Source organism: Columba livia, chromosome 4 (assembly GCF_036013475.1).
Source record: "Columba livia isolate bColLiv1 breed racing homer chromosome 4, bColLiv1.pat.W.v2, whole genome shotgun sequence".
Classification (NCBI taxonomy): domain Eukaryota; kingdom Metazoa; phylum Chordata; class Aves; order Columbiformes; family Columbidae; genus Columba; species Columba livia.
The window spans coordinates 72,361,022-72,385,933 of NC_088605.1; the positions used below are offsets into that span (position 1 = coordinate 72,361,022).

General features: G+C 37.4%; 2 protein-coding genes across 10 annotated transcripts in view; one reads left to right on the forward strand and one right to left on the reverse strand.

The window, feature by feature from the left end:
• The window catches only part of AIMP1 (aminoacyl tRNA synthetase complex interacting multifunctional protein 1), a 29,408-nt gene extending 10,932 nt beyond the window's left edge, over nt 1-18,476 (reverse strand). The window contains exons 1-3 of one of the 5 annotated variants that reach the window (XM_065062818.1): nt 18,342-18,391; nt 17,708-17,861; nt 597-730 (exon numbers count right to left, since the gene is read on the reverse strand). In XM_065062818.1, coding sequence (XP_064918890.1) covers nt 597-730; nt 17,708-17,724 — 151 coding nt within the window. In that variant the 5' untranslated portion in view covers nt 17,725-17,861; nt 18,342-18,391. The other 4 variants (XM_065062816.1, XM_065062819.1, XM_065062820.1 and 1 more) reach the window with 4 other exon arrangements.
• Nucleotides 18,477-18,544: 68 nt separating this feature from the next.
• TBCK (TBC1 domain containing kinase) overlaps nt 18,545-24,912 on the forward strand; it is a 98,847-nt gene continuing 92,479 nt past the window's right edge. Inside the window, exons 1-3 of one of the 5 annotated variants that reach the window (XM_065062790.1) lie at nt 18,589-18,675; nt 19,054-19,146; nt 24,246-24,480. In XM_065062790.1, the coding sequence (XP_064918862.1) occupies nt 24,288-24,480 (193 nt within the window). In that variant the 5' untranslated portion in view covers nt 18,589-18,675; nt 19,054-19,146; nt 24,246-24,287. Of the gene's footprint in view, nt 18,786-19,053; nt 19,147-24,245; nt 24,481-24,912 lie in introns of all 5 variants that reach the window. The other 4 variants (XR_010472576.1, XM_065062788.1, XM_065062789.1 and 1 more) reach the window with 4 other exon arrangements.

A 24,912-nucleotide genomic window follows, 5' to 3' on the forward strand; every position in this document is an offset into this window, starting at 1 on the left:
AATCCTTTTTTGTTGAAATAGCCATATTTATATTACTTATGTAAGTATTACATACTTAAGTATGTAATAATTAAGTCCCATCTCAATATACTAGCTTCTCAGTCCCCTAAATAGACTCAGAGGAAAAAATTTCAAGAAACAAATTAGAAAAAGTTTGAACGTTTGTAATGTGGAGCACCTTAATCGAGTGATATAGACATGTACAAAATATCTACGTTGAATGTATGATAGTTTTGAGAGAATCCCATAGCGGTGAAAAAGGAGCAACACATTCAGACAAATACACAGTCTCACATTCTTCCCAACTCCCTTCTCCTCTCAAATGGAACCATGTCCTATCAAATTTCCATAATCTGTTTGTGTCATTAATCCTTCCCTATTCATAGCTTTTTAGAATAAGCAGCTTCAAAAAAAACCCACAAACCACAAGACACCAAAGCGGTGCTACTATTACACACTTTATCTTGGGGAACTTGAAACACACGTTAAAAGGCTGACAGCACCAATGAAGTTGTCCATTTTCTCATTTTTCCCTATGAGTATTTAATGTTAACCACCTGGTTAATAAGTTTATCGTAAGATAGGTAATTACTTACTAGCTTTCTCCTTGAGCAAAGCAACTTGTTGCTTGAGGTATTCAATAACCTGTTCGGCCTCCGCACCCTTCTGCTCCAGTCTGTTCAGCACTGCATTGTTGGCTGCCATCTTTACCAAGAAACGGGCTAAAAACCTACACAAATAACAGACATTTTTAAATTAATACTTCATAATGTTAAAATGCTGCCACCTCTTACCACATAAAGTTCTAAAATCAGTTGCTGAATAAGAAAATTTGCTAAGTGAACAGGCTGGGCTCCCACCTCCTAATACAAAGCCCAAACAAAAAGCAACATTAAATGGAATCTGATGTTTGACAGCTGCTTTCAAGCACTTTGGAAGAAAAGCTACTCTTCCCAGCTGCAGAAAACATGTTCTTCCTTCGTGAAACAGAAAAAATTCCACCTTCTCAGAAAGAAGGGTCTGAATAAATCACAAAGGAAAGAAAGAAAAAGGAAAAGTTTGGACAGGAGAACCCTGTATCCTGCTTTTAGCCAAAAAAACTAAGCATACACAGAATTTTATTGAGATTAAGAAAACAGAAACATCCCACTAAAATTTTCAAAATTTTAAAATAAATTTATTCAGAATATACTGAATACTTCATACATTAAGAATTTACTCTTATTTTACTTTAAGCAGAATTCATCAATATTTTTACTCATCTCGAATTAATACAACTTCTATTGCAAGTTTACATCTTCAGAGTTATTTTCGCACTGATTTCAACTGTCTTATTTTGTTTCCACTGAAATAGAAGGCCAGGCATCCAGGTAACAAACTAAGGAAGCAGGAAACACAGAAGACCAGTAAAGGCAAGAGCACAAAGAAATGCTGTCTAAACTTCTTTTAAAATGTTAACTTCTTTTACGGTGTTTCTCTAACGTTCCAGGAACTAGCTATGCCTTGTATATATACATATTTCTTGAAAGCTACCAAATCTGGCCTCCTTCCTTCTTTGTAACATTTGTGTCCAACCGTAAAAGCTTAAATAGTAGCAACAAAATGATGAAATACAGTTAGAGTCACTTATATCTGCAGCAGATAGTACTGATTCTGATTCTTTCTTCATCTAGATACAGAGTTGGAGGGTAAATGCACTAACAGCTGCCTCAGCTGTAAATCAAGAAAGAAAAACGATTATAGGTGGGAAGAAAAGATGCCTTGCGGATATTTACAGGAAACAGCGATGTAATTCCTGTGAATTTGCTCACCTACTGAAATCAAGGAAAGAACTGGTAAGAAAACTGCAATGGAGATGCATGCATTGGGTCCTCAACTTTATCAGAGCCCAAAAATTCCTCTTCTCTTATCAAGTTGGCAGAAAACTTCCCATTTTACTGCAAGCTTATTCTGACACTACAACCTCTATCTGTTTTTAACGTACAAATATTGTCTATTAGGATTAACAAAAGCCATACTGAAGACAAAACAGGTTTAGGAATAACTGAGAGGTAAACAGAGACAATGATGCTCATGCCAGTGGTACACAGCACCTTTGCTGCTCTCTCAGTACCAACTTATATGTGATTTTCTGTTACAAAGAACTCGATTCTCCACAGCTACATATCTTAAAAAAGGCATCAGGAATAGTGTAATTAAAAGTTCTCAAAGTAAAATTCACAAAGCCAGAGAGAGAGAGATACAGTAGTCAGATGACACATGGGGTATACTACTCCTGCAAAAGCGATGAATGAACAAACATCTCGCCGCCTTTGCGATCCAATCCAACTGAAGTCTGTTTTACACACACTGCTTTGCTTAAAGATGCAAGAGCATTACTGCCATCACACCTTCCCCCCATCCACAACAGATTGTTTCTTTTAAAAGAAAGACACTCATGGAGAGAAGAGCAGTAAAATCATCTCTCCAGGACAACTACAGTAATTTTAATATCCAAATTAATCTCTGCTAATAAGAAAATTTTCTTTTCACGTGCAGGCTGAAAACAAGAGGGTTTGAAAAAGGAAAATAGTGATGCCAATAAGTTATGGATTTAGATGTCAAATGGAAATAGACATAAAAGTATTATGGCACAACACAGCATAATAAAAGCCTGGGGTATTACTGTCTGCATACCAGTAAGATTTCTTGCAAGCTACATATTCTCTCAGGGGAACACAATACTAACAGTGGAAACTTTGCCAACAACAACAGAAATGCTACTAAAACTTCAAAGTGAATAGAATTGGTACATTTTATAGGTTCTAGCCAAGTTGGCTAATGAACTGAAGATCTGGAAATGAAGTTACATTATTACAATGGGTAGAAATTTTCCCACTTGTCAAATAAATTTCTGCAAACCTCGTATTATAACAATAACACAAAGCAATAGGTATTTCCGATAGTAACATAAAGAGCCAACAGGCTGAAATGAACTGCTGTACAGGAATCCACACAGCAGAGTGATAAAACTGCATCTAAAAAGGGCACATAACTTTTTTTTTTAAGATCCACCTTTTATTATGAAACGGAAAACACATTTAAAAACATTAGCACTGCAACAATCATAGGTTACATTTAACTTTTTTTTGTCCCAACCTTTCCCCTGTTTCCTTTGCCTTCTATTACCCTGACATTCCCCCAAAACAAAACAACCAAAAAACTCAACCAACCAACTCCTATTGGTGATACACAAACTAAAAACAGGAAAGAAAACCATGAATAACATCATTTAACAAATAAAATCATATCTTATTACAGATACCTTCTGACCTCTCTTGTTGAAAATGTTCCAGAGGCCAAGTGAAAGTCAAGCCACTTTATACAATTGTGCCTAATAAGCTGCTTTCCCTTTAAACAAAGAATACTTCTGAAAAACAAGGAAGAAGTAGATATATTCAGACCTTCTGCAAAGGATAAGCTGCTGAAGTTAGCTGGTTGCTCAGCTAAGAGAAACCGTTTAATTTCAGCTCTCTGCAAACTACTTTGTTGCTTGCAAGACATTGAGAACTGCTCCAAAACGCGGTTGGCTCCACTATAATAGAACTCAATCTTCAACCCAAAGACTCGGGTCCTGCAGTTAGCCATGAATTTACCCATCAGCACACAGAAGTGGTTTAATTTCGCATTGTTCTACCTGTTCATTAAAAGAGTTGCCTACCTTTATTTTGTAAGCAGAAAGCACAGGCTCCTGCAGTCCCCTCACAGGAGAAAATGGGCATTATTCTACTTTGCTTCTCAAGAACACATAACGTGGAAGTGTTCACAAAGTGGCAAACTGTCTATAATAATTCAAGACTTCTCATCTAGTACAAATTGCCCCAACATTTCAACATGTTTTACGAATACTGGTTTATCAACATTGGCCTAGACATCAGAATATATGAGATCGAAAAGTGAACAAAACAAGAAGGTGCTAAAAACATTAACCTTGTTGTAACTTATTCTTCAGTATTAATACTCTCTGATTTTAAAAGCAAGAAAAAGTCAAAAGAACCCCTATACAATTAATGACAAGATTTAAAACTTAAACTCTAAAAAATGTTTTTGGAATCTATCCATAGACCGAACATGGAACCAATTACTTTTCACCATTGGAAAAGCAATCATTTCATCAAAAAAACAGGAATTGGAAGCCAACTGATTCCCAAAATCTAAAATAACTAGCTGTAAGCATTCATTTTTCCAGCTGGATGTTTAAAAAAGCTCAGTACTTAGTTCTCAGCTTTTTCTTGCAATACTTTGTTAATGTCAACACACAACGTAAGATGAGTAACCGCACGAGATCTGACCTGCAGGCTGCCCACAGATCAGCACGTTCTCCATGTGTACATCAAGCACATCTATGGCAGATACGCAGCTTATTTCAGCTTTTTCAATTCAGTAAAGCTCCCTGCTGCTCTCTTAGGTGACAGGTAACTCACGTCTTGCTCTCATTCTTTCCCACAGGCCCCTTAATGCAACACATGCGTATTTTCGTTGGTCACCCTGGGCACATGTTGACACAAAAAATTGCCAAGTTTTGTCTCAAATGATGTAAACCAAAAGAAAATCACCACAACTGCCTGCTTCTCCTCTCTTCCTCTCCCACATATACACTAACTCCTCCACGATGAGAGGCTGAACTTGCACAGGTCGCCAACCCAAGGCAGCATTCTTCATTGCACAGCTGCTTCGCTCCCACCCATCGCTGCTCCTCGCTTGGTGCCAGCTATGGAAGAATCAAGTATCTCTACAGCAAAGCCAACACTACTGATCTTTAGCAACGAGCAATCACAAGATGGCCCAGACAGCATAAACACACACCTTACAGAGAATGCCATGTTTATGAATAGCTGCCAAGCAAGACATAAGATCAGGTAAGGGGCCACTACAGGAGAAAATAAAAGTCTATAAAAAAGGACATGTTTGCTTTTCAGTTGAGATGCTCAGCTAAAATTAAAAGTTTATCATTATGAAGCAGAACTAGTGGAATCAGCCTTATTCTAAAAGTTATGGATGACAGGTAATTTCTCCAATGCTAAATAACATTCATTAATTTAAACTATAAAAAATAGTTAATGGCAATTCCTCTCCCTAAGCTTTTGGTCTTAAATCTCAAGAAGCTTTTAAATTAAACTCTTTTTCTTCATCCATGAGATGCCTCAAGATGCTTGACTGTGGCCAACTTTATAGCAAAGTAAAACACAAAGTATCGATGATCACTTGGTTTGTACAAGACATGTTCAAAGACTTCTATCCGAGCACCTTTTCTAAGTATGGTCATTTCTGGCACACAATCTTACAAAACCCCATAAATACAAAAAAACATGCCAGCTGTTTGCCAGATTCCGCTTTTCTATGCTTTGCACTTCTGTGAAATGTCAGAACACTGTGAATGGGATTTAAGAATCTCACATAACACCTTTTTTATTCTGCAAAGTAAGGAACAGTAGTGAGCAGATCAAAACAGAAGGAAAAGAGCAAAGATACGTTATCTTTTGCAAAACCAAAGTATCAGTGCAACTAGAAAATTATTTTAACTTGTCCCATCTTCTCCTGTCTTGGAGAATCAGGATTCATGTTTTAAAAATCATTTCTTCTAACTTCTGATAAACTACTCTAGTCCTGATGCTGTCAACATCTTTAGATAAGATTTACAATATCTGATTTGGTCTCACATATTTGATAGAAAAATTTAAGGTTTAATTTTCAAAACTATGAAAATTTCAACTATTAAAAAAAATTAGGACACCTATGACTGATTAGTTTTGGCTAGATCATGTCCCTACTTCACACTAATTAAAGCACAGAAGATCAGCAGCAGCTCTCAATTGGTCATTAGGGAGGTAACGGTCTACAACATTCAGTTTAAAATTTGCAGTGATACAATTCTATCGCTAGGACATTTTGGAAATCAGCTATATTCAGTAAGTTTCATACACTTACCTATCACTATCACAAAAGGTTGGGCATTTCACTGGTTTTATACCTGTTACAAATCATTAAATGCAATCACGGCATCAACACTGAAATATTCGTTTTCAGGAGATGCAATTTCAAAAGATTAAATAATTCTAGCCTTCAAAAGACAGAGAAGAATCATATTTACTTATCAAAAACACAGGTTTTCCACAGTTTTTTTCTGTGGAAAAACATAATTCCTCAATGGTAAAATAGTGTAAAACACAAAGCTGTTCACAAACAGGTCTCAAAAAATATGCCTTTTAAAGCTATATACAAATAGGCTAAGTATCAGTAAGCGGTAATGTAATGATAAGAAAGCAGATGTATCTTCCATATTAGGTTCAATTTTGCTTGAGACTACTTAATCGCAATCGAAGATGTCGTTTCCTTGTTGCAACAGAGCAAAAAGACACAGTGCAGCCCATTACACTTCAATATCACTTCACCCACGTTGAAAAGACAGGTGCATTTCAGGTAAGATTTAACTTTGAGTTCACCTGTCTTTCAGAATCAAGTATATTGTGAGCTCTGTAAGGGAAGAATGTAGCTTTCCTGAATCTCACATTGTCAAAGCAAGTTTGCAGAACTAAAAAGATGGTTTAAAGCCCTAAGAAAATATATGTAACTGATCAAAATGTACATATGCTCGCCTTAGGTCCTTCTGTGCATACAGCAAAGGAGACCTATCAAAATATTTTTGGCAGAACAATGGTAAACACTTGAAAAGCAATAGCTAGCAATGAGAACACAATTAAAAACCAAAAAAAGGCAAACCAAACACAAAAACACTGTATTTTTTGTCAAGCTTTTGAGCAATATTGATAAATTGCAGGTAAAGTGTAAAAATCTACAAATTATTATCAAATAAACTGTCAGTGATCCTCTACCAGGTACTTGAAACGCAGCTATATAAAAGACTAAATGAAATTTTAACTATTATCTTTGTATTTTCCTCAAGAAAAAATGCTCTTTTTAATATGAGCAAAATGGAAATACAGCCTAAAATGTCAACGGTATTGTAAAGTATGGCAATACAGCTTTGCAGACTAAAAATTGCAAAAACCATAATTCTATCTTCCTCATTCTCCCCAAACAAGTGATTCTACAACTGGAGCTTTAAACAGTTGAACAGCCCAATTACTATTCTTTTGATTTTTTTTTCTTTGAGCACTTAAATGCAATTTTTAAAGTATCCATAAACTACAAACTCCGGTGTAGTAAGTATTGAAAGCAATTTGCCATGCATCAAATTATCAGGCAAAGTTGTACATTTCTGCCATATGTTATTTCAACTCGCGTCTTTTGCACTGAGAGAGTCAGAATAATTGCTTTGCAAGATTTCCAAACAACTAACATGTCTGATACAGTCCATCCAAGAAGCAATGCCAACTTTAAGGAATGATTTGCTAGCTCTGGAGCCTACAGTCCAACCCTTCTGGCTGCCAGATAAATCAGGCTCAATCCCAGCTGCAGACAGGCCTTTTAGTAGTCCTAAGAGCCCACCCCTCCCTATTTTAAAGGGCTGTAAATAGTAAAAACACACACAACCAAACTTTTTCATATTGAAAAACGCTGCAGCATGAAAGATATATTTTTTTTTAAATGTGATGGAACATTGCACAAAAAAAAGGCCCATCCACTGGTATCAATTTTGAGGCAACATAAGTTTACTGAGTAAAGATTATTTTTAAACATGAAGACAAGTCTGTCTTGAAAGGGAACAATGTACCAAAGTCACAAGTAAGTCACAACATTATTGAGACAGGCAAAAATCCAATCTGCGAGAAGCAATGAATGAAGAAGCAAGACAGACATATGTTAGAACAAAAAAAATAGAAGCATGAAACTTTAAGAGTATTATCACAGGCTTAATTTGAATTAAAATGCATCTCATGGATCTGTATGGTAGAGATCATAAGAAAGTTAACAGTCACAAGTGAAAATTATTTAGTATTTTGTTCAACTTTGCTTTTCAAGATTTAGTAGATACCACAACATAGTAATTAACTGCATCGTATCTTAACACACTACAGCTGCAACATTCAAAAGGTCAAGGTAAGTTAAGAGTACTTGAAATTTCATTCCTATCTTGGCTGGAAACTTGTGCTAAATTTGCATTCAGGGAGAAGTTTCTACTAATGCTTGTCTCAGTCCAGTTCTGAGTTAACTTTGTACTCTTATCCACCTTTGAGCAGACACCCCAAGGACTAAACAAAGCAGACACAGGACTACAAGGAGTTCTGTCCAGGTTAAGACAAAAGTCAAGTAATTTGGATTTCTTTGCCTTCAGAGCTACCAAAAATTTTCAGTAACACAGACTCTATACAAATGATGTGTAACTTGATGTATTAATCTGAGAAGGCTGCCCAGTAATATAATAGACACGGATGGCTCACAACACAGCTTAAGAGGAGCAACTGCTCTGCACTGCTTGGCTTACACCTCGATAGGTTCCACACCCAGTGCTACCTCTGCCATCTCCCCTGGAAGCTCCGCAGAGATCCATCTGGTTGTGCTTTATAGTGCAGCTTCAAATTTAAGTAGCAGCTCATATCCCAGAAGAGTTGGGCAGACTTATATATTTTTTCAGCACTGTGTATCTTTTGGATCCCACTGCATTCATATTTTAATAGTACTATCAGGGTTTTACGGTAAACCATCTCCACGTGCAGAAGGTATTCTCACATAAATCCTACAATGGAAAAGATGCAACACCCATAACATGCTACCTTGTTTCTTTGACCTTAAGCACTGATTTTCAAATCCAAAACACATCCAGTTCTTTGGAACAGAAAGCTTACAACAAAAATTGGCTGCCTGTTTGTTAATTTATCAAAGCTTAATTTTCTAAACCATGGTGTATCCACTAGCTATCACTGAATAAACAAACAAACAAACAGCTGCTGCTCAAACCTCTAAGTATCCTCATAAAAGTTCCTCGACAGGTGATGGACTTCACAATTACAGACACACACATATGCCTATAAATTCAGAAATATAAACAGACTCATCTACATCAAGAGAAGCGTGCAAGGTCAGCAACAACTTGAAGAATCTGTACCGCAGTTCACCCTCTGGAGTTTTACTGGGGAGTGAAAGCTTTAGATCACTGTTGTAACTACAGTAAACTACCCACAAGTCAGACAGCAGAAGAATAATCAGAGCTGCATTCTACCTGTCGATATCAAGTAGAATACTGTTTCTTAGGTATTTTATTGATTTTGTAACTTTATTCTAAAAAAATTGAGCATTCACACTACCTCCTTAATTAAGAACAGGCACAGCAGTTATAAAAAGGTAGAGAAGAAAGAAATGTTTACCCCTTCACTTGAGAACAACAATACATTCTAAAAGTTTCTCTCAAAATCCAATATTTTTCTTCTGGGTCTGTCAGGGCAATAAGGATAACTACTCTTTGTCAAGAACCCTACCTGCTAAAAAAACATCTTAAAGATACCTTCTCCTCAGAAACTTGAAGAGTTTGGACGTAAGAATAAGTATTTTATGACAGCAATGGTCTGCAACATAATAGTATTAGTTAGGTAGTTCACATCAAAATTTACTCCCCTTTTCAGTTTTAATTCACAATATTCTTAATGTCTGAAACCTGCCTACTAGTTATCCTACATAATTGAACTGCGCTAAAAAAGAATCTTGGCATTTATTACTTTTACATTAAAACTGGGTTTCCTACATATAAAAGTAACATCTTGTAGTACAGCTAAAGGAAAACAGGATTTAACCACTCAGTTAAAGCAAGGGCTAAGATTAAAAATAACTTATTTATTCACAAAAGCATTCAGCAGACAACATGCAGATGTACAGCAAAAGAATCAGTGTTCTCTAACTACAACCACATTAACAACTGCTGGTATTTACTGAGGCAGAAACTTTAGGTATTCTTTTATGTGGTCCAAATAAAAAAAGCTGACGAAAATGAAACCTGAAAATCTGCGTGTTTGTGTGCGCATGCGTCTGTGTGTAATCAGTCGAAGAATAATGGCAAACATCTCTTAATAGGGAGCAACAAACCTGACAAAGCAAGCTTAAAGGGAAAAGCAGTCCTTGGCGAACCTTGAGCCTGCAGTTGCAGAATCTTATTTACGCAGGCAAAACCTTCCCACGCACATTTAATGACCGTGTTTCATTCATCACACAAATAACTGTACTTTGCAGCATTGAATTTACTCACAGAACACAGGAGGGCAATATTTTAATGAAAATCTTCTATACAGATACTAACTTACCCTGCACAGAGAAAATCATTTATTCAGCTGTGGGGTGAAAAGCATAAATTAACTTTTACATCTGAAGTGGGCTGACAGCAACTAACCCTCAGCAGTCGGAAGCAGTTACATGTCACTTCAAAACCACATGCCGGTATTATCTACCACTGCATATTTCTGGCACCACCCTCAAAACACAGGTCCTTCCTTTCACCATGTACAGAGTGAAGAGACTTAAAATCCCAGCAAGCATCTCATCTACTTGGAAAAATCTCCAGATATAACTATCAAGTATTGTAACTAACTACCTTTTGGATCAATGATTTTAACTTGTGTGGTAGAAACATGCAGAATACTTTTTTGCCCTTTGGCACAAAAAGAAAGGAACCCTGAAGAAAAGAGTTTTCAGTAGATTTACATTTCTGTAGATGAAGACTTTGCTATCCTGAGCAGGAAATTAAGCCAACTAACTTCTGAGCCAAGACTTTACAGCAACTACTTGTCGATCATTTCTAAACAAAGTGCATAAAGTAACAATTCAAAAGCTACTTGAAATCAAAATGCCAGATTTCCTTCTGCACAGACATGAACATCCAAAGGGTTATATTATTATGGAGCTATTTCAGATCTTCTACTGATTTGAAACAAAATATTTTTTTACAGAAAAATGTCGTTTGTATACAAAACCCCAACGCTTTTTCATGTACAGCAAATAGCTGCTTATATTTAACAGGTCTTTTTCTTTTTAAAATGAAAATCATTTGATTTTTATTAACTGAGAACCACAGCTCAGATTTTATAAGCTTATTTCACATTTTGAAAACCAAATCAATTTGCCAAGACTGATAAATCAACGGTAAACCCCATGCAAACAAAAGATACTTTTGTAGTTATTTTGGCTGGCAGACAGAAATGATCTTCCCAAACCAAAGAGGGCAATCTTGAAAAGGTTATTTTTGGCCTGAGCTATTGTCTATATTCTAAACTAGAGAAGAACATCAGGAGTTTTTTTGGGTTACCTTTTAACATCCCTTGCAAAACTCTAGCTGCCACAGGACAGAGCCCTCACCACCTTCTTCCCTCTGCTAATTTAACATTCTTACATTCATTAATAACTTCTCACAAAAATGTTAACTGAAAAGAACTAAGTTAGGAACATCACTGTTACCAAATACCTGGTTTTATGTGCATGTGATAACCCAAGTATAGTCAGTAGTCCTTTGGGCACAGTCCAGCATAGCAACATGGTTACTAAGTTAATAGCACGTTAGCCCACGTAAACTTCTGGATCGCATCTTCTCTAAATACCTAAGCACTGCTTGAGAGAATGCACAGTGATTTTGTATCTTTTAATGGTACCAAAAAAGTAAGTAGTCTTGTAACTGTCTTTCAGAACCTTCTTTGTAGTGGTATGGAGAAAGAAGCATTTGAGGTTCACTGCTTTCAAAATTGCTGGAATGAAAATGACTTTCCCCTCTTTGAATACTAGACCTGTACAAAGAAAAAAAAGAGAAACAAACAAACCAACCCCTGTGCATCATCTTGGACATTGAGAGGGCTGACATCAGCTAAGCTGTACTTCATCTATGGATCCAAAGTCTCTTGTGTTTTCACAGTTGAAGACAAATCAAGCTAAATTATAGATTTTTTTGTGTCCCAAACTAGTCTATTAAAAATACAACCATTTTAAACCAAATATTTTCAATTAGAATATCTTGGTTTAGCATCTCCAAAAAGTGTGAATTTGCAGGTAAGTTCTCAGTTAAATTTAATGATAAGCTATATGTAAAGGAAAAAAAGAAAAATCTGTGCCTAGTTCTTATCATTAGAATTTTTTTGATACATGGTCATATGGATGTGAAATTACTTATCCACTGTGATGTAGCAGGGTAATTCAACCCCTAAGGTTAATTTCCCTAGTGTACAATTCAGTGTCATATCCCAGTTGGCAACGGTGACTTCCTTTGTGTGTGACTGTTACCAATTACCAGAACACTCCAGATAGAAGGTTTCAAACCTTACAGTAGGATGGACGAGCACGATTGTGAACTTACAGCCTTCACCCCGGAGCAGCTGCTGTCGAGCCAAACGTGGTGCCTCTCGCACGCCCCCTGCACTCCTGTGTGAACAGCAGTTCCTGGCCAACAGAGCTGCCGAAACCATCTGCTCACTCACCTTCGGAGTCTGGAACAAGATGCCACTACAAAGCTGTATATTCAACTGTAACTGAGAAACGCTCCGGGATAGAAACCAGATCCAATAGCTATAGATCATTTCCGAGAGAGGGTCCCGAAGTCAGACACTAATCTTTAAACTATTAATTCATACTCAGTTGAAATTATGTTGGGAAAGCTCCCGATGAGAAGGAAATGGAAGTAAGAGTCTTCTATAATGGGCAGCTTTATGCCAAAAGATTGTACCAAATGATCTCAAGAAGAGATTTGCTGACTCGAGGCAATTTTTGATAATGTCTTCTGCATTGCCAGCTGCTTTCAAATGTAAAAAGCATCTCTCTCCTTTCAGGTAATTACGATGTGAGACAACACACCAGGGAAGCAGTTATGAGAGGAATTCAATTTTCCTCTAATCTAGCATAGATTCTTTGTCAGGTTTTTCCCAGCATTTTAAGAAGAATGGGTTCATCTACATGAATTACGCTTAATGGGTGATTGTTAAATACAGTATATATTGCTTTCTAATATGAATGCTAATTTAAGCTTCCCTTGCTAGAGTTTTTGAAGTCAAGGAACAGCTTCTAGGCTGTTAACTTATATAAAGTGGCATAAGAATTTAAGGATTGCATACAAAGTTGTGGAATGTAACAAAAACTAGGTCAGCAGAAGATATCTCTTTTCCAAAACTTCTCTCTGAAAATTGTACATGGTAAAGAGGAATTTATCCAGTTCACATTTCAGTAAGACATCAAAGCCATTTTCTTTAGAAACAGCATCAAGTGATTACAGCTGCTGTTACAGACCCCCATTGATGCATTTAATCATCAAGATAGATTTTTGTTTTTTAATTTCAGACTATCATGACTCTAATTTGTAAATATAACTTAAGAGAAACCTTATATTTCATTTCAGTAGGCAGAGATGATTCTCACCCTTTAAAAGTGATTAATACTTTCATTAACTGTTGTCCATACATAGTGTGAATGTTAAGGGTTTTTGGCCAAACATCCCCTCCTCAGTTTCTATGGACAAAATGGGTAATCTACCCCTACTAGAAGACCACTGACCAACTGACAATATTCTGACAAAACAGCACGAAGCAGAACAAACCACAAATGTGCAAGTGAACAACTTGAAGATGCTCTACTCCCAGGCTTCAAAGAGATTATTCAGATGCTGACCTATATTCCTAGTTACTTTTATACCCCCATTCCTGCCCTGATCCCATTGTAGGAGACAAGACTTGTTGAGTAACAGAAGAGAAAAAGACCCAAAGACATTCAAAAGGAAGAATATACATGACTGAGAAACAAATTCTTTGGTCGTTGCTATGAGAGTCAATTAATTACCATAGCAAAATAAATAGCATACAAAGGAACAAATGAGCAACTAAATTACTCCTCTTGTTTTTCCATTGAAAATATGATATTGAAACCTAAAATTGCAAACTATTTTACAAACCAGCAATAAGAAAGCAAGAGGGCACTAAGATCTGGTCACCTTCTGCCAGTCCTGAAACGTATGCCATTTAAAAAATAGTTTATTTTTAGGGAGAGAGGGAAAAAAACAAATAAACAAAAAACCACTCACCACAAACACAAAACAACCAAAAACCAAAACACAACAACAACAGGCCCCAAGAAACAACAAAAAGTCCCGACAGCATCTAGAAAAAACCCTACAAATTAAACTGATCTCTTCCCGTGTTGGCCAATCACAGAGTATCACCCAGGGACAGGCCATTATTCGCATCACAAAAAACTGTCCCCTAGAAAATTGAACAGGGATCTGGCACACTGAATTTTGTCATCGGGAATGCCAGCAATGCCATGCCTAAAACCACCGTTACAATTGATTACAAATTCCTAACCATACTGCATTTATAAGCATCTGTCAGAAGCACAGATCATGCACGGGCAAGGAACTTTTCTTTATTTAAATATAAGCATGTACACTTGGGCAGTTTAGGAATACTCAAATGAATATGGTGACAATCTCGAAACATCTGGAGCCGTCACGCTACCCCCCAAGCAAATGAGCGCATTTTTATTGTGCTCAAAAAGTGCTTTCCCTTGTTCTGTCTGTCAGATTTATGTAACTGACTGAAACCACAGGCTACATTTTCAGGAGGGAAATGCCTGCTTGCAAAATGTTTCATACATGTTACGGACCTCACCATTAGAACACTTTATGGCTCAAAAAGCATACGGGCAATTAACTAATGAATTAGTTAACACAACACCACACACATTATAGAGAAGAACAACTTCTCACCAGGCAGTCTATTCCCTTGCCATGCCTCTCCCTTCCAGCTTAAAGGAGGGAAAAACCAAACAAAAAAAAAGAACCAAAAAAGAACAAAACAAAACAAACCACAAAACCCCCAAATCCTCAAACTTTTAATTTCTCTAGAATAGAAGTGTGAAGAGGCAGGCGGAAACCTAAAGGAGAGGCAAGTCAGGAAAGGCCTGACTAGCCACATTATAGGCCACTGTCTCAGCTGCTCAGGAGGCTTCCCAAGCAATATTCACATTGCACTCATGCATACTCAAGGCCTGCCACAATTGCCACAGAGATTTACTTTTGTTCAGATCCTCCTTTCCTGTCTCTTGACTTTTAAAAGACACTTCAAAGAAGATCAAAAAGCTTGAAAGGAGTGTAGCTGTTTAGTCTATAGAAGAGAAGATACATGGGAGAGAGGGAGTTGGTATGAGAATGGGACTAAACTGTTCAGCAGGTCTATTGCAGACAGGAAAATGCAAGGAAGATTTAAGCTCGACATTTGGAAAACTTTCAAGTAAGACTAAAGGACTGAACAGGCTGCCTATGGAGACTGTGGAACATCTATCACTAGAAGGTTTTAAAAACAGGTTAGGCAAATATCTGTCAAAGGTGATTAAGGTATAATAGATGAGAATGAACTTGAGATGTTTTGCTCCTCTGCTAAGGTCTTTTCATTACACCCAGTGTTACAAAACCAATAATATTTCTCTCTTTTGTATCTCTCCCATTTATTTAACTTTAAAGAAACATGTAATAAAACCTACCCTTCCAATTGTGACATTTCCACATACTAAAGTGTAATTATTTGGGAGAAAAAGAACTCATCAAAGATTTGCTAACTGTGAAGGCAGGATAAATAAACCATCTGTGAAGAAAAACACCAACCTATTAATTTTATACTCACTCTGAAGAAATTGACCTCTAACATCATAACACAGTCAGTACTACATTTTCTTGTTCTCCAAGAGAAAAGAAAATTGTGAAGACTTCAACTGATGACTTACTGATCTGTGGTCATGAAGTTTAGTCAGTAAACCATTTCTCAGTGTTTCTTAAATTATTTTTTTGAAAGGAAAGCACTTTTTCCCAAGCACCACACCCCCTGCCAAAAGAAAAAAACTAACAAACACAAAACAATAAAAGCAGAAGGCTTCTTTAAGAAGTATCCAAATCTTTATGAGACCTTATTAAATTATGAGTAAGATTGGCTTCCACCACACTGGGGGAAAAAAGCCATTAGAGACTTTTTTTCACGCCTTACACTGTTTAATACTAATGTAACCATGGAAATGAAAACTAAACATCAATTTCCCCCTTGCCCCCAGTATGACAGGAAATCTAACAAGGGAAATGTTTCTTGGCAACGGTAATAAGAACCATACAGATAACTGTTTAGAACAAGAATAAACAGGGGCTTCTGGGGGTCTCTGCTGGACTGAAATAATATAATTCATATCACTACAAGAAACAAAAGACACTATTTACTTTGCTCACATCTGATGTTCCTAGCAGCTGCCCTCTATACTGACCCCTCAGTTTAAGCTGTGTGTCAAGCACATAGCATGGAATTTCAGCGATAAACATTAAATATACATTATTTCAACATTCTCTAAATTAGGACTCTGTTCTTCAAAAAGGTGATTCTACCAAAGAAAATACGCAGGCAACTTTAGAAAGAACAAGAGCAGGGAAAGGGAGGAATCCCACCAATTCCAGGTGAGTAGAAAGTCCGAGACTCTAGCAGACTAGAATCCCTTCACTGATTTTCAGAAACAATTTTAAGAAAACACTATGAATTGCTTTAAAGGATTCTGCAAAGCATAAGAAGTCCTAGGGGCTTGCTTGCTTCTCCCTGTCATGGCATACAATTAACTTCTTGCCAGACTGTCCACTGCTTGCAGTCTGGGGAAAGAGAAGTGTTTCCTTCTCTATTTACATTTAAAGGTGTAAATGAAATAAATAAAACGTATAGCAATATATGCACAAAAATATGCATAAAATATGCACAGTCTTCATATTTACAACTGGAAAGAGACTTTCAGGAGCCCAAATTTGCTGAAGGTTTTAAGAACCATTTTGACTTAAATCATTCTGCCTTCAATGTCTTGCACCTTTAGGATTCTGTGCTGCTTAAACAGGAAAGCAACTCACCAATATATTTATTAAAATTCTTTTAAGTCAAAATCACCATAACAAGAATGCATTGTTAATTTGCAAAACAGTGGGAAGAGTATATCATGATAAAGTTGTGTTGACAAGCAAAGATCCTTGAGGGTAGCTGGGAAGAGAAACACACACACACACAAAAAACCCACCAAACCACACCAATAATCAATCCAAAAAAAAAACCCCAAACCACTCCACTTTACTGACTATTTTATAAGATTTACTTAAGTTCTATCTTTTAGTCAATTCTAAGGCATTAGCCCTTTCAATAGTATCCACTGTTAAAAAATAAGTTTTAGGACTTCTGGTTTATTTTACAGATTTTGAGCTTACTTTCCAATAGGTCTGCCAAATAATGTATTACTATTTAAACTGGAAAATAGAACAAGAAGGGTAAAGAAAAATGGGACACTATGTTTAATCACTAGTGCCCCACCTTACTACAGATTTCATATAAGTATCCTGAATCATAAAACTATTTGTGAAAAGCAATGACTGTATTTAAAAAAAAAATATCTCTGAATCTAACAGAAAGAACAGGAAATGCACGCATTACTCATTTTGCAGTAGCATTTTTTTGTCACTTTACCAGCTGCTAAACCCAACACAAAACCACTTACTGATTAGCTCAAGGTATACAGTACTCCAGTACCATTGGCATATGCTGTTTAGCCGTGGACTTGTAAGATAACCTAACAAGCAACAACTCATAAGCTCATCCCAGTTATCCAGTCCATGCATCCCTGTACAGAATATGTGCTGTATGTTAAATCTTACAATTATCTCTACTGAGAATAGACCAAATGCTTAGTTATACTGGTTTGCACTTATGGACTTCTTTGCAAAAGCATAATGAACATATATACCCCTTACCAAAGCTGAGGCAGCATCTACTTTTCAATTAGTAACAGTCATTCCTATGCAAAGCTCAGTAGATACTCCACGCCTGTACACTCCAGGCTGTTACAGCATTTCCTTCCAACAGTCCACCACTACGCCACTTCAAAATGTCATTTCAGTCGATGGGCTAAATTAAAGAACACAATTGATTTCGGCAGAGCCACTTCAACTGCACGCTTTCTCCCTGCAAAGTGTGGCATCTGTATTTGCAATGCCACCCTACAGCTGCAGCGCGCATTGAGCCCCGTGATTAAATCTCTTATATAGATTAAACAACATGGAATATAACGCAGTCTCCTCTAATTCGAGACACTCTTCCTACACCTCCGCTGCGGGGCAGTTCCCCTTTAAGGGACGACAGCGGCCTCCCGACCACAGCGCCGAGTCCGCAGGGAACCCCCCCCGCCCCGGGACACACCGACAGGCCCTACCGCGCTCCGCCTGCCCGCCCCGGCCTGGCCCATGGGGCACGGCTATTAGACCGCCATGCAACAACCCCCCAGCAGCGAGGGACAACCGAATGAAGCTGCGAGGACGCCGAGGGGGGCGAAGCCGCCGCCCCGTGTTAGAACCGGGCGGGCCCCGCGGGCCGCGCCGAGAGACTCACATGAACCGAGCGGCCGCCACACGCCTCCGTCCGCTGAGGGGAAAGGACCCTCTCCGGGCTGCCCAAGCGAGCGCCTAAGGTTTATGAGGGTGTGCCTGGGAAAGCCTCACTAACCTCGGCGAACATTCTGTTTAAGACTAAGGCGTTCTGAGAGTATAGAGTATACACACGCACAGAGACACGGTGAGGGGCGGGGGAAGATTGTTTTGGTTTGTTTTTTTAAAAAAAGACCCAAACAACACGAAACTTCAGGCGTTACGGAAGACGACTCTGTGCCAGGGTCCTACCGGCGTCCGGCGGGCTGCAGTGACAGCGCGGAGGGACGAGGGCGACGGTGAGCGGGCGGGGGCGCTGGCGCTCGCAGGTCCCCCCGAACCGGCCCCGTTCCTTCCCCTTCCTAGCCCGGATCCCCCGCCGAGGGACGCCCCCGCCGGTGGCTTTTGGGTAGCGGAGGGGCTGAGGGAGCGGTCGGCCCGGCGGGAGCGGGGCGGAGCGGGGCGAGCGCTCCCTGGCAGCGCCGTGAGGGGCGCGGGGCCGGTTGGCGCCTTTTTGGGCTCTAGGTGTGAGCGCCGGCCTGGGCCTGGAGCCTCAGGGCTGGGGGGCTGTGAGGAGCGCCCGTAAGGGGCCTTAGAGCTCACCGGGGTTGCCCGGGGCTACCAGCATTTCTAGCGGTCATTTAGCAAGCGGTTTAAAACTGATTTATCTTTTCTAGGTTTAATTATTGAACAAATGATAGCAAACCCCCATCCTTGTGTGCGTAGCAGAACAGGCAGACAGGCTATAATCAAAAGACACTGATAAACAGGTAAAAGAAATAACAGGTTTATAAAAGAAATATCACTAAAAATCTATCCTGGTCTATCAAAATTAGGTTGTATGTTTACTTCATGCTGTCCAAGTGCTATTTTTTTCCACTAGCTAGATGTTCTACCTGCAGATATTAAACTTGAGATATCCTTAAGCGTCACGGACTTTTCTGCCTGACTTTCAAAGGAGCGGCATTTTAATCTATGTAGTAACTTTGTAAATGTTCCAGACAACACCAGTAACTCTTTTTGTGCGAATACCTACATATAATACAGAAGTTTTCATGTATACATGACAAATTTTTCCAAATACTACTGAGACACAGCATTTTTTAATCTTTGCTGATGCTTATATTGCATTTGAGTTAAATGGTGCCTCAATATCCCTACATGAGTAGGGAAAGGAATTACTATTTAGCATTTTAATTAAGTAACGTTTTTTGTCAGTTACCTGTGCCAAAACCACCATGATACCTGCCTTTTTTTTTTTTTTTTCCCCGAATTTGTGTATTCGTTGAAGACAAAATAATTATATTGGAGCCTTGTCAAAATCTGGTTTGCGTTTTTTGTTTATCTTGAGTAATGGTATTATAATGAAAATTTTGGCACACTTTTTTATTCTGTCTGTTGCTGAATTGGTGTAGCTGGAGTCTGAAGCAAAGTGTTTCTTTTCTGCACTGAATTTATTAGTTTGGACAGAATAACAATGTTAATTTTTTCTTTTTTAACTTTCTTTTATTTCTTTTTTAACTATGCCTTATGTGTGTATGGTCTGTAATTATGATTCCGTATGATTCCCATGATTTCATAGCTGTTCTTTATTTATAGGTATAATACTTCTTACTTCAATTAATGTTACAGAAGTTAGGAAATTTTGTAGAAGTGGATGTTTTGATGTTATGCCAAGGGGGAAACATTTGGTTAAATACAATACTGCTTACATTTAGACTTCTAAGAAATCTTATGAAATGTCTGTAGTACAAGTGGTGTTTATAGTAGATGTTTACTGCAGATAAAAAAGATCTGTAAGGTGAACTAAATTTAATCCACAGTCCTCCCACTCTCTGCATAAATTAAGCTGATAAGTTAATATTTTTTTAGTATTATGAAGTGACTGTGTCTCAGCTCATTATTGTGATTGTCCTAACAAGCTCTTATGTATTTTCTGTGCTCCATTCCATAAGAATTAGAATTCAGCTTTTCTTCAGTTACTCTTATGCATTTTAATAAACTTTAGGAATACCTGAGTGACAGTGGACAGCGGGAGAGAAATCACATAGTGTGTTTTTGTGAAGTAGAAACATTAGCTAAAATTACACCTTTTATTTCAGTTACTTTATCAAATTAGTAATTGCTATAGTTGCAAGAGGAATGTTTTAAGACTTAAGAGCAGAAGGTATTTTGTGAAATGATTTATTCTTATGAAATGGGCTACTTTGTTGAAAATACTGTGATTTAATGGAAAACAATGTAAGCACAGGATGTTTAGGCCACCTGCTCTCCTGAAATTTTTCTCAATTGCTTTAATTCAGTACCCATACTGATTATAATTTAAGTTTTAATTCTGAAAAGCTGCCTTCATTAGGCAAGTGACATTTACACCTGAATACTCAGGAGGCATTAAATAACTAGCAGTTTCAAATTACTAATGGATGTTAGCACACAGTTCGTTGTCTTTATTTCTGCATGTGGATGCTTTAGAAGCCATAGGTGTGTTTCCCCAGGATGGATTCATTCTGGTTGGTTGGTTTGTATGCTCAGTATTTGCTTTTGAGAGTCGAATTTCTATGTTTTGAGTATTCATTTTCTTTAAGGACAAAGCTCTTGGTGCCCATTGACTCACTTGCCTTGGCATTGCTGCGGTAAAAAAGCTGTAAATGATGGCTAGAAAGTGCAAAATTCTGAAGAAAAATAGTTTGTTCTTTGAGAGCAGCAGGTGTTCAGATGAACAAATAAATTGCTCAGTAGATGAGGGTCTTCCGTTTGTGTTTTATTTCTCAGTGTTGGGCAATGGGAAAGCTATGGAGTGAGAGATAATAAAAATAGTGCTAATCTGAATATTAAATAGGCACTTGTAAATGTCTTCTGGTTTTGGTGGATTTTGCTGAGAATGTTGGTCAGTGTTTCTGTGCACTGTCAAGGTTTCTATGGGAGACTTGGATGGGGTGGTGGACGAGGGAAGGTCATTCAGGGGTGGGATGCAAAACAAGCTGTTTCCAGACTTCTAATCTTTATGCCAGACGTAATTTGCAGATGTGATAGACAGTTTCTCCTACACAGAATAAATGGTGCTTTGGAAATGATGACTCAGTCATTTTAAATTACGCTAATAAGACAAGTCTTCACTTCCTCTTCCATCCTCACTGGTTTGGATTATCTGAATCGAATTTCCAGAATTCAATCCCGAAATTCAATTTGCCGTAACTGTTTCTGGTGTTAGTTAAAAACAACAAACCTTTCTTTTTCTCTTCCTCTTTTTATTTCCTAAGATATGGGGAAGTTCTGCAGGATATAATTCCTCCAAATAAAAAAATTAATGCATTACGTGTTGTTTCTATATACAGGAGATGTGTTTGAGGTGTAAAATTGTGTGCCTTAAACATGAGGACATCTGTAGCACTATGTTTATATTTGTGCCAGACCTTGATGAGGATTTAAAACAAACAAACAAAAAAACAGAACCCACAATTATCAAATGAATTTTTAAAATATATGTAACCCTTCTGTTTGAATTTAGAAATGTCAGTAACTTACAGGAGTAATGACTGTACTGAAATAATCTACTTAAACAGTCTTTCAGTTAAGCTATAATGTGTGGTCATTTTAAAGGTGGTGAAAGGATTAAGTTTTTAGGCTTGGAGTTACTTGGTTTATTTTCAAGTCAGTCCCTGGAATTTATGGAAGTTGAGAGTAAAGGACAGAGATCAGTTTAATTGCGAAGGCAGATATTGACAGAACTAGCTCTTTTCCATCATCAGAGAACATTTTTTTCATTGCTTTAGTGGTTCCACAGAATTAACTCCATAGTAAGAGAATTTATTCTAATGCATACATTTTAAAATTCCTTATTGATACCTTTAGGTGCAGACAGGAAATATTGTTTGCTTTTCTCATGTCATCTGTTTTGTCTGTGTGCTTCCTAACCGGAGGAAGTGAGTGATAAATCTGCAGTTGTCTAGTTGAGAGCATTGCAGGTGGTCTAATTCATCCTTGTAGGCCAAGTGATCTAGAGCACAAGAAAAGTTTAATCTCTTGAAGTGATTATTGAATTGATGATATTTAACAATTCTTTTTATTAAAATTCCTTTCTAAATGTCAGCTGAATGCAGATACAATGTATTAGCGAAGCATTATCTACCAGATATTTTTTCTACAGTAAAAATGAAAACATTCATCATCTGAGCAAGTATGTTGTGCACTACATATTTAACTTCTTAGAGACATAATGCATCTTGCTGCTTGGCATAATTTTACTCACCTTCCCCTCAACCCTGATTGTTTTAACTTTATTTTTTTATCGTAGAGCAGTTATTAGAGTACTGTTATGCCAAGAAAGACTATAATTCATTCTCTAAGTGAAGACCCTTTTCTTTAGGGTTAATATTTTCTTTCTGAGGCCGGGTAGTTCATTTGGCAGACTTGATGTTTTTTACAGGAATATGGGTCATGTTATAAACACACCGTTAAAGCTTTCCAATTGGAACTCACTGCATGCCAATAAATCCTTGTGTTTGCACTCAGTCCAATTTATGTCTTTCCAATGGAATATTTTAACTGTATATTGCATTGTTGGCATCCTAAAATTAATTACTTCATAAAATACTAAATATCCAAGAGATATGAAAGCATTGTATCTTTACAAATAAGGGTTTCAATACAAAAATACTACTCTAAAAATTCTGATGTTCAGTGTTGTTTTGTATTTATTTTCTTCCTTTTTTTAAGTTTGATTCCTTAATGCTATGCATTCAAGTTGAATATGATGATGTATATTAGAATTTAAATGTACATATCACATGTCCGTGTTTCTTTAGGGGAAAACAAAACAAAAAAACAACCAACCAAAAAAAAAAAACCCTACAAAAACCAACCAAACAAAACCAAAAAACAACCCCAAACATAAATGAGAGCAGCAGGTCAATGTTTGCTGAAAGAATGATTAAAAAGTAGCACTCAGCTTCCTTAGTGCTCTGCATAATCTTGTTCTACTTCATTTTTGTTTCACAAAGCCCCTAAGGTGTTAAAAAATTATTACATCTTGTTTGAAAGAATTATGTTGGTTTTATAATTTAATCTTTTTTGTATTATTTCTTTTATGGGCTTGAAATCCTGAGGGTTCTTCTTCTTTTCCTGGATCAACTGCATCTCTGTTTCTGCTCTTAAGAGCTTCTAGTTGCGATTCTGTGGCTGACAAGAGAGTTGCATGTGCTTTCCACATCAGTGGGCTATTTCTGTTGATTGTATGTGCAGATGCCACCAGACTCTGTGCCATAATGTCTCCGAAGTGAGCTGGATGGTGCTTTTCTGCATAGGCTTGTTAATGAAGCTTTTATTGTTCTACGACCTCTTGTCCCGGGTTAAGTAGAAGTGCCATCTACTTCACCATCAAAACTTCTGGACCAGAGCTCACTTAAAAGCAAATAATACTGGCCTTTTTATCTGCTTGTATATGTAACCTGATATACAAGTATGTGTATGGATTATCACTAAATCTGGATTTGTGGTCTGCTGATACAAGGTGGTATTTTAGAAGAAGTTTTTTCTGTTTGGTGCCTTTACTTTTTTTTTAGTAAATAAACTACTATATTGCAGTACTCATCTGAGTATCATCTGTATCAAAGTACTTATCTGCTCCTAAAAATCTTTTTATTTAATTATTAAATCTGTGCTTAAAACTATCACTATATTTTAATCTTGAGGTGTAGTGTTATCATGCAGCAGCACTGTATTATTATTATTTTGTGTTCATTACGCAAAAACTTCCCTTTTCCCCATAACAGAGAAAAAAGCCACTTTAATTGCATTCTTTAGTAAACACCTAGTAAGCTGAGTCACAAGATTTTACAGCTAGATTTTTACTCTATGTTTTTATTTAAAGGAACACTAATTGCTCTGAAGGGCTTAAGATTGTGCGAAGAAGATGTTTCCTTTAAAAGACACTGAGATGGGTGCTTCCACCTTTTTCGCCTCAGCTCTGCCACATGATGTCTGTGGAAGTAATGGCCTTCCTCTCACACCCAACTCCATCAAAATTTTGGGGAGATTTCAAATCCTTAAAACAATCACCCATCCCAGGCTTTGCCAGTACGTTGACATTACCCGAGGTAAACATGGTGAGTATGTGTTTAAAAAGGAAATTTTATGTGTGCTTACAGTTATGTTTTTGTGACAACAGATCTAAAGGTGACTGAACAGAATATTGCCTTTATAGCACCAGAAGGTGGCTGTTTTCAGTCTCAAAATGGCTCTATGCCTTTGCTGTGGCTGGAAGTACTGGTGCTTTTGTTTTTTCTCTGCAGAGTTAAGGCAGAGGTCAGTTGTTTGTCCTCTTTTTGTGATATGCTGTGTAAAAGCTAAGAACTTACTTTTTATACCTTGCTGCAAAATTCTTGTACCTGATCACTGTGCCGTGTCTTTGTGGGGGACATGGAAATACATGTATTTTTGACGCTGAGCTCCTACACCTGTGTTCTAATGTTGTGAACATTTCACATGATGTTTAGGTTTCTTGTACTTGATTTGCAGTTGTTCTTGTTGTCTCAGTC